The sequence below is a fragment of the Accipiter gentilis genome, chromosome 4 (genome assembly GCF_929443795.1).
Source record: "Accipiter gentilis chromosome 4, bAccGen1.1, whole genome shotgun sequence".
Classification (NCBI taxonomy): Eukaryota; Metazoa; Chordata; class Aves; order Accipitriformes; family Accipitridae; genus Astur; species Astur gentilis.
Genome location: NC_064883.1, coordinates 34,383,873 through 34,396,704, shown reverse-complemented (window position 1 = coordinate 34,396,704; position 12,832 = coordinate 34,383,873). Strand labels below are relative to the sequence as shown.

The following is a 12,832-nucleotide window of genomic DNA, read 5'->3' as shown; positions in this document are numbered from 1 at the left end:
CAAGGAGGAAACACAGAACCTTTTATGCTTTAAAAGGCAGAAGGGAAGCCTTCTTTACCTGTGTGTGACCCCCCACCCCGCTCTTGTGCAGTTAGAACTCCCCTTACTGTTTCAGTCTACCTTAACTCTTCTCTCCAGACAAGGCTAAGGAGACCTCCAATGGATGGACCATGGAGCTTTCCTCCTATTAGAGGTTGTCTCTCCCTGTTGTGTGAATATGTAAGATCGCGTACTCTTTTGGTGCTGCATAAATAACACTCAGCTACTTTTTGAAACAATCACCACAGTGGTTTTCGTTCTCCTTGTTTGCAATTTTGCTGTGGCTATTTGTGCGATTTACAGAGGTTGGTTTTATTCCTCAGAGCTTTCAGTGCAATTAAAGAAAATAAAGAGTGAATGCTCAAACAGTTGAGAAGAATGGAAGAGGTAAAAGATGGACACAAAGGCAGAGGTACCACGAACGATGCCTAAAGAGGAAGGAATAAAATACAGCTTGTATTCAGCATGTTCTAACAGGCACAACAATTCTAGATTCAGTTTGCGACAAATCATAATATGGTTTATTCTAAACAATACAAACGTCCAGTTTAAGAAAATAGCAATCACTTGTCTATTGCGAACTTCAAAGTCATGCTGTATTTACAATACACGGTTGTTCAAGTAAGTTGGTAAACTGTGATACGCCCTACTTGCACTGACCACTTCTATGCCGGGATTTTTCACACCCAAGAGGAAAAAAAAACCTCCAAACACCCAAACAGGTTCTGTTTGGGGATTTTAACTGTTTCATCCTGACCTTTGCATGCACATACGTGTGACGAAGTGCACAAACATGCCGTATCTAACCTCTGCAGCAAGAAGCTAACATGTTGGCTCACAGGTTCTGTCCTCATTTTCACCTTGTTAACCCCAGTTAAAGTTGTTGGAACTTGCTGAGGCTACTAATCCAGGTCCGTACCTTAACCACCTGACTTCTTCACCCTCAAATTCACATCCCTTCCCATCTGCTCTGCATTTCAAAATCTGGAATTAAGCAAGCCTGCAGTAGATGTGCATGTTGAAATGCACTAACCCTGAACCGGCTATTGCTTTCTGCTTTGTAGTTTCCCTGTTGCCCCACAGCTTGTCACTAGCCTTTTTTTTTCCTGAGTAGCGCTGTTTTTTCAGTGCAATCTCTCTGAGAAAAAAAAAGGGGGTGGGAGCTCAATAACATCCTTAATAATAGAGTTATCAGGCCTTTTTTTTTTTAAAAAAAAAAGAAGGTACAGTAAGACACAGCCCTACATGACACACGCCCAATAAACAGGCAAAAATTTGCCAATCCTTTTTCTGTATTACACACCCATTGAACATTTTGGGTGGAGAACCTCCGAGGTCAAGCTCAGTTCTTTAAAAATATTTCCATTTCTACATTGTATACAGATGAGGAGGCAAAATGTCACAATCCCTAAACCTCAGTAGCCTTTTCTATTCTATTGCAACTGTAACTAAGTTTCCCAGAAGACATCTGTGTTTCATTGTGCGAGATATTGTACCAGCACTAAAATTTAATATATCCCTCTCATTGCAGATCACAAGTTTGCTTAAGTTGCCATTTCTTCCTTGCCTATATGGAGGCATATTGACTACTTACCAGCCCGCTGCAGGGCTAACTGAGGTAGGTGGCAAGGGTCTCTCCTTCACTTCTACTTCTGCCTCAATCTGTATTTATTGATTCAGTTCTTCTCTGCATCATTTTTAGACCATTTCTCATCTAAAACCATGAAACATTCAATTACTGTGAACTGAATTCACGTGTTCAAAGTCAGTTTCTCTGCATATAACTTCGCAATTTCTGCCAACTCTTTTACTCGATGCTTAAAGGGTTTTTAACACCAGCGTGAGTGAAGCAGAAGCCACAAGGCAACATTAAACAAGTTCTGCATGTGTCCCAAGCCAGCATACATGCCAGGCATGCTTTGAAGAGCCATTGCTTTGAAAAAATGCAGTTCAGAGGCTTGCGTTTGGCTGGCTGAAGGTCACCACCAGCATGTGGGTCAGGTCAGCCCTACAGCAGACTCCGATCTGTGCATCTGGGCCAGGCAGATCTCACGCGGTTCCTTCCCTGCATTCCTTCCCACAACTGCGCCTTCAAGGTTTCGGGCTTGCTTCCCCGCCGACCAGGCAGTTGAAAGGCCCGCAGTCTGCAGTAAGGGTTAAGGACAGGTGCCTCCAGCCCAGCCATCACCTTTCTCGTTTTCTCCCTTCACTTTAAATGCCCACTGAATCTCCTTTCCCACATGCAGAACTTCTCGTATGTGCACTCACCTCTCCAGAACAAACGATTTGGAATAAAGATGCAGCCTTGCAGTAACAATCACGTTAACTATTTATTCCGCTGAGATAAAAGATGAGTGAACAACAACTTTTCAGATACGGAAGAACTTTTAGTTTCTACTGCCAAAATGACTTTCTCATCAGGGCTCATCTTCCACAAAGTGACCTGACCCGAAGTTCTTTGTACCTGCAACCAGGTGACTCAAGGCAAAGCATCGACATAGTACTTGACATCGTTTGGTGTATAGGACATCAGAGAGGAGAAAGACGAAACCAGACACATGATGCTGATAAGAATTTCTTTTTATGTTATTCCAATAAAAAATACATTCATACAGAAATATAACAATCTTGCAAAAAACAATTTCAAATAAAATCTTGTAAAACAAAATTTTTACAAAAATCTTACAAAGAGATTCTTTAGATAACAGGGTGCTTCAAAAACAAAAAAAGAAATTTCACTAATAGAAACTTTTTCTTCTTAAATTTCAAGCAAAAATGTTTTATTTTTTTTTATTTTTCAGCTTGATTGAGGCTCAGTTATCACCTGAACAAAATGTACTTGCTTATTAAGAAAATTACAGGCATTTGACATATGGCACACAGCCCCACCCCATCCACACAAGTCTGATGGTATTTCACAATTGAGACAAGCCAGTGCAAGTTTAATTATTTTTTTTTTTGTCTGGGGTTGGTTTTTTTGTTTGTTTGTTTTTGCTTTTGTTTACTTTCTTGTTTATAAGAATTATGGCTAAGCCAAGGACAATGCAAACAAGGAGTTAAAAACACAACAAAACCCAACCCTAAATAGAAATCCATTTTCTGGGAAATTTTGTTTGTTTGGGGGAAGAAAAAAAAAAGTGCATTTTCAGGCAATTTAAACCAAAAATGAAATGAGAATGATTTAAGCCTGTGTATTCTTTAGAACCAGATCACTTGCATATACTTTTTTTTAAACCACTTATCTACATACATTTCCAGGAAGATATACCAAAATATTAGCATAGTAAGCAAGACCGATAATAAATAGAAAAAGAAACAGGTTACGTGTTTCATTGCATCGACTGTAGTGAGCTGGTTTAAAAAAAAAAAAAAAAAAAAAAAAAAAAATACTGCTTTTGGACAGACTATTTCTACTCTAGGAAAAAACAGTCTTTACTTTAGCTGAACTATGTAAAATCAGAGCTCAACCACCACAACGACTAGCTCACTCACAGGTCCTCCAGTAAGCTGGAGGGCCAAAACCCGAGTGCACTTCATCTGCACACAGCTAATATTCTTTTAGCATGCCAATATTCGGTTCATATCATTCTTAAATGGCCACAGATACGCTATTCCAGACAACCTAATAACTACAAAACACAGTCAGCAGTCTGAGAAGGACTGAATGCCAACAAAGCCTTTAGCATACCATTAAGCTAAAGGTAAAGCCTCTAAAAATGCTAGATTTTAATTAACTGTATCTTTCATTTCTTTGTCTCCTTAATAACCGTATTGCGGGGGGGAGAGGGAATATTTTGATGGGCTGTGGCATTTTCTAGCTATGTGTTCTAATTTTTTTTCCTTTTAAAAAAAATATTTATATATTATCTATATATATACACACATACACAGACTGTACACACAAATATACATACACAATTATTTTTCTGCCCACTTTTAAAAAAAAAGTAATATAGTTTCTTTCTGTATGACCAACAGATAGCTAGATATATAGATGTGAAACTTGTGCCTTTTAAGCAAATACATCTTTTAATACTTCTGTATCTTTAATATGTATGAAAACTCGACATATTAAGTACAGTTGGGGTGTGTATATACACAGTTGTTGTGCAAGGTCAATATAAAAAAAGTCTCAAGGTGGCAGAACTGGTCAGGTATTCAATTGGCATATGCATTATACTGTAACACAGTCAAATTGTCTAAGTTAAACAAATACTGTACTGACATGAATGACTTTTCTCTATATTTGTCTTTGTGAAGGAGGACCCTGGAAGTAACCTTTTTTTCCCCTCATATTATACATTTGATACAGTACAATGCCAGGTGAAAAGAGAGCCTTAATAAAGCATGCATCACCCATACCCCTGTATAAGACCCCCTACAAGAGAAGGTCACTTGCATAAGGCACCATTATTAAGGTCAACAGTGCATTAACAGCTAGAAAACCAGAAGTTAGTCCTCAAGGCATAAATAAGAGAAAAATTAGCTGCATGAGAAAAATCAGTTTCTAACCAATAGTGGTTTTATCCACCCAACAGAAAAAATTATTCATGTTCCATACATTATGTAACATTAGACCAATTGTATTTTAGCTGCTCTTAACTGGAATCAAAACTGCAGTCCTGATTAAAGAATGGAAAAGCATATAGTTCCCCAGAACCATGCAATAACCTTTGTATTATAATGAAAAGTTATAGTTGTGTTACATTTGTAAATACACAGCTTATACAATGGATTACAAATGAGCTCTGTAGCAAGTAAAACAAGCTACTTGACACATTGCACGTTTAATAGCTGCACCAGACACCTAAAGCTCCTCTCACACAGGAACGGGGAGGTCCCCCATCTCCATTCTGGCATCCTGACTCTTTTTATTCCCCCCTTTCCCCTCTCCGTTTTCCCTCTAAAAAGGTGCAGACACCCCTCCCCCCACCCCTTGGAAATGATTGGTGGTCGTCCCATCTCACGAGATACTCCTCACATACAAGACATTCAGACTATTTTTTTTCTCTTACAGTTATAAAACAACCACAAGAAAAAAAATGTGCCTCAGCATACAGTCATCAAGAGATCCTCATCGCATACAGTCGCCCAATCATTAACATTCTCAGTGCACATGCTCACGGCAAAGGCTTAGGAGCCACTCAGAAGGTTAGATACCAGTGTATGAGTCCAGGAAACCCCAAACTTCATGCACCGCGGTTGCTATGCCGTTTCTTACATGACTTATTAGCCCTCAAAAGACCTTCAAGGAAGTGAGGTCCTGGAGGCAACTGGGTAGGGTGCAAAATGGCATGCTTTGGCTGGAACACGCATCCCTCCGCTCAAGGCTCTTCAACCTTGACGCCTCTTAGCCCGCAGGATTCACCTCTTGACCCATTCAGAGGTGTCTCTTCATGTGAAGGGCCAGGTGGTCAGACCTGGAAAAACACCTGCAAGACAAGAGCCAGGCTGCGCGTTAGCCCACGGGCGCTGGCACGCACGACGCGGCCCGCGTGGCTGAGGCAGCCCCCTTGCTCTGCTACTCCGAAATTTGGCTGGTTGAGGAGGGATTTGGCATTCCCTGGACAGAAGGGAGCACTCGAGGTGTCTGCGGGCACCCAGGAGCTCTGCAGATGGGTGGTAACGCCAGGGACTTACTTCTCAACGCTCATCTGCAACAGCGGGTGGCAAACCACGTCCCAGTGATTAGTAAAAGGGAAGGGCCTTTTTCCAGTCTAAATATACAATAATCCCTTAAAAACACCAGACACAGTTGCGTTCCCAAATGATTCCCTCGCAAGTGAAAAGCAGCCTAGACTCACTTTCCAACAAGCATTAAAAACGACTACTTAAAGAGGTGCATTTCAGTCACATACCTGTCACAGTGACTACATTTAAAAGGCTTGGCACCAGTGTGCTTTCTGAAGTGTCTGGTTAATTCATCACTTCTTGCAAAACGCCACTCACACCCTTCCCATGAACATCTGTAAGGCTTTTCCCCTACAAAGAAAGCAGATCACACGTTAGTCATGACTTCATTCAAAGAAAGATAGGTGCTATCCCATTCATTTTCTATGTAAACCTCCTCCACCCCCCAAATGCAGCCAATTTTACTTAACCTATCTGAATGCTTCAGAACATGTAGGCAAAGAAGGCTTGCAAAATTTATCCACATGATTCCTACTTAACTATTTTTGCTGCAACAGCACATCAAATAAGCTCATTAAAAAAAAAAAAAAAAAAAAAGCGCTTAAACACGCTCACAGGAAACAAAGAAATCCAACCTTCTACCATTCCTGTTCATCCATAATGGCAGGCTTACTCCCAAACAGGTATCATTCACCTCATAAAGGTGATTAAAGACAGCACAGCTAGGCTCCAAAATGCAATTAGGCTACTGTATTGCATCAAAGTCCTCTGTCACTCACTCATTTGCATAACATGCAACCTCCTTTCTGCTGAGCCACATATTCTTGGAAAAGCCTGCACACCACTTTGAACACTGCTATTTCAGCATTCAAGAAATACCACTTCCATTCACAGGAATGTTCTTAGCCAGACAGCACCAGGACAACAGTTCTGCAATACTTTTGAAGGCCAGCAGCTATTTACATCTGCTCAACCACCACGGCTTCAGTGGAAGTTGTTCTTTCCTCTCGAAATAGTCTTGTTTTATCTGACTTCTGCATGACAATGGGAGCATCCGAGCTTGCTCAGACTTCCCATAAAAGCCACAAAATGCTATGAGTCAAAAAAGGATCTTTTCCTTGAATTCTCTTTCCACATCTTGGGGAAAAAAAACCCAAAACCAACCCAGTATAGGTCTTTGGACTGGTACACCAAGAACGCCAGGCCAACTCCTCACTTTAAGCGATGACTATTGAGCCAAGGTGCAGCTCTACATATCTAACTGCCGTCGTAAAGCGATGTCAAATAATAATGCTCAAAAAAGCAAATCAGCACGCTTCTTCAACCATAAAATATTTATAAAAGCCCTGAAGTGTCTATCTTCCTCACTTTCTTTCCCAATAACACACAGGATTGCTATTTTTAGTTCAGGTTCCATAACAATAAAATGCTGTTGCTCGGTATTTTGGGATGAAATCATACAGTAAATTATACATGTGTAAGTCCAATTAGGCAGATATGTTAGAAGGACTACAACACACTGTGGCTTTCCAAGATTTTTGCTGATAACAATGCCACACAAAACTGTTAAATGACTTACAACTATAGCTATACTTTATATAATCAAGGCCTTGGGACGTCTGACTGAATAGACCCCATGTAGACCGAACCACGAAAACAAGGTCTTACAGTATTTAGTGATCTGACCGATTTTTGGATACGATGTTCCTTTTTTGGCAAGCAAGTCTCAGCTTGCTTTTGCTTTAGAAATAAACGTTGACAAAAGGCCTAGCGTCCACTTTGGCTAGACCTTTGCTCCTGAAGACCGCGTGCCGCTGCAGCTTCCCGACTTGCCTACTTAGACGAGCGGCTCCTATTTGTCCTATTCGCCATGACAGCGGACTAATCTACCACCAACCGTCTTGGCTTCAGCTCGCTTACGAAGAGAATGAGGAAGTGATGTCGTCCACGCTGGTAAGCCTCTACTACTATTACATCATCTCTCCAAACCTGGGCTCCCACCCAGCGATTGTGTAACCCTGTGACACCACCACCGTCAGGAGTATTCCCTACAGTACTTGCCAACTCTTAATAAGCAGATGGTTACTAACCTGTATGAGTGCGCTGATGTGCTTTCAGATGTGAACTTTTGGTGTAAACTTTCCTGCAACCGTTAAAATGACACCTGTGAACACGCCTTCTGCCATCTGGCGAGGTGTCACCATTGGCGGGTGTACCTTTTTCTGCAGTCTTTCCAGCGGTACCGGAACGAATTTTCCCCGGTGAATGCAACTCACCCGGCGTACAATTCCATAGCTGGGAAGAAGGCTCCTTGCTCAGCTCAGGAGACGAAGGGGGAGTGGAAGTGACAGACGAACTCAAGTTTCCTGAACTGGCTAAAACATCGCTTATAGGGTCAGAGGTAAACTTTGTCGTGGGCGAGAGCTCCTCAGAGCTGTCCGAAGACTCGCTGCTCACGTCAGAATTCAAACTGTTGGTCTCTAAGTTCTGACTAGTAAGATTGTCCTCTTTTGGGACACACGTGTTCTTCAGTTCAGATTCCTCCTTTTTCTCGCGTGCCAGAATAATTTTGGTCCAGAGATCCTCTTGGTTATCAAATTTGATTTCAGATGCAGAAACGTAACAGGGTTCACTTTGAAGATACCGTTCCAGCTCCAAACAGGTCTAGGTGGAAGGAAAGGCAGAAAAAAGGGAGAAGTTACAAGCTTGTTTAAAAATAAACCCAATTGTATTTTACACTTCAAAAAGCATTCAGGAATGCAGTACGTTCGATTTGAGGTTTCTAGGTTCAAAACAAATTAAAGGCTCCTCCAGCCGTAACTAGGTGACTGTTACGATGAAAAGAAATCAGTTTTCGAGACCTGGGCAGGAGTTCAAACGCACAGCTGAAGGTGCAAGTCAGCTTTGGTTTCTCAAATAGCATTCTAATGAGTCAGTCAAATTATCATCACTCTCATCATAAAATCTGTGTTTTCAGTAGGCTGACGTTGAAAAGGACCATAGAGAACCACAACAAATAATTACACTTTGCTCTTGTGCCTCATGTAATTTCAAGTTGTTTTGTAGCTCTCACACAAACACGAGACTGAAAGGACCCAACTGAACACAATGTGCTCTGACACGCAGTTAAAACCCAAACGCTGTGTCAGAAAACAAAGCCACATTTCAGCATGGCTGCGGAGCTGCCGGCCCGTCTTCTGGGGACATCAATGGAGCAGCAGACATCCTCCCATTTCCTGTGCATGAGAACGCAGCGCACTCGACTTTCAAAGAATGTCATTTCCAAGCGCACTGGCATGCACGCCACATAACTCAAACTGCTCCCATGCGTGTTCGGAGGAACACGGGGAACTTCAACAACACGGGAGAGGGGAGAAAAAAGTTCCAGAGTAGAAACGTCCTATTCCATAGGATGCAAAATGGGAAATTACTCTGAGGTCCTGCTGGGAGTCCCACAATGAACAAGAACTTTATCTACTGGCCAAGAGTGCAACTGTATGAGTCATCTCTCTCTTTCTTTCACGCAATGCCAAAGGAGACTTCCTTTTAAAACCCTGACCATCTGCCAAGAAAGTACTCTGTTCAAATATACATGCAACAGTACATGGACAACTTCCCCCCCCCCCCCCAACGCATTCCCCTCTACTCCATGAAATGAAACAAAACAAAAAAACAAAACCACCCTAAATGGGTGAAGCTGCGGTTTTCAATTTCAATTCACCCTGCTGACTTTCTAGCCATTTTCAAAGAGGAAAAAAAAAAAAAAAAAAAAAAAGGGGAGTATGAACTGTTATGGCAACAAGCTGATGTTTTGGGATTATTCTTTCCACTATAGGAAACAATCCATATGGAAGCCTTACACAGAAAACGGACACACCAAGTTTCCATACCAAACTCTACTTATTTTAGCAAGATCATCTCTTCCAAGCCCGGTAGCAAAACCTGATCCCAAATGCCACACATTCCCCTCGCAGCCCCTTCCCATCTGTCCACGAGCGGAGCCGCCATGGGAGCAGCCTCCTTTCTCCCCCAGCTCAAGTAAACTGGGTCACATGTTCTGGCCAGGCTAGGAGTGTGGGCAAAAATAGGAAGGGGAAAAAAAAAAAAAAAAGCCCAAACAACCCCAAAACCAACCCCCCTTCTGCACACAATATTTGCGCGTTTGTCTATTATTAGGTAACCGAGTTGCAACGCACGTTAAAAACAAAAAAGGTTTCGACAGGGACAGCACAACGGTGTATTGCTTTGCCATGAAAATAGGTAAAAAAGCATTTATTAAGATCTTGTTAAACTTTCATATTCCCGGCTAATTTAAATTTCTCATTAGGTAGATCAGCAATGGGGACCGGAGCGAAGCTCTCTCCGAGTTTAAATGCCTCTGAAGGCTACTGGGAACGAGGGCTGGCCCTTCGCCAAAAGCCCAAATGCCTGAAGGAAACTACTTAGCTCCATTTCAATCACGTACTATGAAGCTGCCTCTTTGAAAGGGGAAAGGGGGGGGGGGAGGGAGGGGGGGGGAAAAAAAAAAAAAAGGCATTGCATACAATTAGTAGGCATGTGAAGGTTGTAACACTTTGCATTTCAACCTTCTCGGAAAGGCTCCTTCGCCCTTCTGGAAGGCAGCAGGTATTTGATCCGGTCCCCGGGCTGAGCAGCTCCCGGCTGGGGAGCGGAGCCGGCGGCCCCGGCCCCCCCGGAGCCCAGCCGGGGTAACCCCCAAATGTCAGCGGCGACCGCGGCTCCTGCCATCCCGCTGCTGGGATCAAATGAAGGAGGGGGGAAACAAAAAAAAAAAAAAAAAAAAAAAAAAGAAAAGGCAACAAAATATGTCCATTAAAGGGAAGGAGCCTCCGTCCTTCCTCCTTCCCGACCAAGGCAGTTAGCACAAGGGGATCGCTGTCATATGACTGACAACTCACGGGCTCTGCAAAGCTCCCTGCGCTGGAAAACAGCTACAATATACACAGCTATCCATGCACACCCATACATATGTGTACGTACGCTCCTGGAGTTGGTTTTTTTGTTTTTTTTTTTTTTCCCCCCCGTCACCGCCAGGAAGAAAAAAAAAAAAATTTAAAAAAAAAAAAAAAAAAGACAACCCCAAAACACAGCAAGGGGCGAAAAGCAGCCCTCGGCCAAGGCAGGGAGCTCGGATGACAAGACCCAGCTGTGGAGCTTGGAGCCGGTACAAGCGCAAAACTTTTGCCAGGACTCGGTGTGGAGCAGGCGGGAGCGGAGCGCCGGGCTCCGAGCCGCTGCGGGAGCGGGGGAGCGCGGAGCGGAGCGGGGAGCGGGGAGCGGAGCGGGGCGGCCGGACCCCCGCCGAGCCGCCGGGCTGACAGCCCCTCGGCGTCCGGCAGGGCCGGGCGGTGAGTGCGGAGAGACGGGAGATGCGCAGCTCCTGACGGGCACCTCGGGACTCTTCTCCCCCCCTCCCCCGAAAAGGCGTCTTGCTCAAACCCGAAACACCTGCTTCAAAACATCGCTACATATTTGTGCTGAATTCTCCCCAAACTCGTTGCTGACACTTGGGTGGTTTGTTGGGGGGGGGGGGGGGGGGTCCGCCTTTTTTTGTTTGGGATTTTTTTTTTTTTTTTTAAATCCGCTCATCCTTTAATACGGCTTAAAAAAAAAAAAAAAAGAAGAAAAACCAAAACCGACAACAACAACAACAACAACATCGACATCCTCGTTTACCTGTTGCCAATATTCCTCCAGGGACGGCAAGGCCGAGAAGTAACCCGTGTCGTGCACAATCTGGAGTTCCTGGAAGATGCTGCACATTGGGAGAACATCCATGTCTCAAGTTGCAACAACAAAGTCAGTGCTGGTTACCAAAAATACAGATGCCTCCTTTATGTGCAGGGGTTGAGGGGTGTGTGCGGGGGGGTGTCAGACCTCTGCTCTCAGTTTCCAAGCCCCCCCCCCTTCCTCCAGAGAAGAAAAAAAAAAAAAATTTTAGAAAAAAAAAAAAAATCTGTATACAGAGAGCGATCTATATTAATTCCTTGAGGAGCTTAGGGAGGAAAAAAGACCCAAAGTTTCATGCAAAGTTTAATTGCACAGCAAGGCAGGACGTCTCCCGAGGCGGCCGCGGCGGCTCTCCCCTCCCGCGGCCGGCGGAGGACACTTGCGCAGGAGCGGACTCAATATTTGCAAACACGGCGCTGACTGCGAATGGAACCCCCTGCAAAACTTCCCTATTCAAAGCTCTGCCCGGCCGCGCCGCCGCCCCCGCCCCCCGCGCCCTCCCCCGCCCCGCGTGATCCCATTACGCCGCCTGCCGCCGCGGCCCAATCTCCGCCACGCACTCCGCGCCCCGCGTGCCAATGATGTCAGAGCCGCCCAATCGCCGCTCGGCAGGCATCGCGGCTCCTCCTGGCGTGACCGAGCCTGGCCGTGACGGCTCCCGCCATTGGCCCGATTCGAAATTCGCCCCCTCCTGATTGGCGAGCTCGGCGGCAGGCTATTTTTAGCAGGGTATATAAAGCAGGCAAGCGGCTGCTTTTTCGGAAGGGGAGGTGTGCGCTCGCGAGGCGGCCGCGCGCGAGGGAGCGAGCTGAGCCGGCCGGCCGCGCGGGGGAGGGGAGGGGAGCCGAGCCGAGCCGGCGGCCGCGCGCTGCGCTGCGCTGTGGTGCGTTGCGCTGCGCTGCGCTGCCGGCGGAGGGCGCGGAGGGCGCTGCGGCGCCGCCCGCGCCGTGAGGCGGCCGCGGCCGCTGTGAGGAGGAGGAGGAGGGGGGGGTGGGGGAGGCTCTGTCCGGCCGGAGAAAACACCTCCTCCTCCTCTTCCTCCTCCTCCTTCTCCTCCTCCCCCACGGCGCTGGGCCGCTCCGCTAGGACGCTGCTGGCGCCGGGAGCCGCGGCTGCCTGGCAGTCCTCGGGCCCTCGGCGGCGTCGGGGTGTCCTGTCTCGCCGAGGGGGTATCCGTGGTGAACCCCCACCCCGCCCCGCGGCACCCTCCCCGCGAGGTTCTGAGGCAGAATCCGCGTATCCATCCACAGGTCTCCCGGGTCGTGCTTTCCCAGTGAGCAGAAGGGCTGGAAAGTTACTTCCTTCACCCCCCCATGGGACAGCCGAGGCCCTCACTGACGCTTCGGTGGGGGAGCTGGGTCTCCGAGCGGAACGGGACGGTCATCATCATCATCATCATGGGGCTCTTCAC

The 12,832-nt window shown here is 45.7% G+C and overlaps 1 protein-coding gene across 2 annotated transcripts; it reads right to left on the bottom strand.

Moving 5' to 3' along the window:
• Positions 1-2,627: 2,627 nt before the first annotated feature.
• Positions 2,628-11,883, bottom strand: KLF6 (KLF transcription factor 6). 2 transcript variants are annotated; one of them, XM_049798565.1, is made up of 4 exons: positions 10,215-11,250; positions 7,761-8,334; positions 5,898-6,021; positions 2,628-5,471 (listed from the first exon to the last, which is right to left on the bottom strand). In XM_049798565.1, the coding sequence occupies exons 1-4, from the start codon at positions 10,248-10,250 to the stop codon at positions 5,420-5,422; spliced, it is 786 nt and encodes a 261-aa protein (XP_049654522.1). In that variant the 5' UTR covers positions 10,251-11,250; the 3' UTR covers positions 2,628-5,419. The 2 variants fall into 2 exon arrangements, with proteins under 2 accessions (XP_049654522.1, XP_049654521.1); XM_049798564.1 differs by lacking the exon at positions 10,215-11,250 and adding an exon at positions 11,368-11,883 and having other exon boundaries at positions 2,629-5,471.
• Positions 11,884-12,832: the final 949 nt, after the last annotated feature.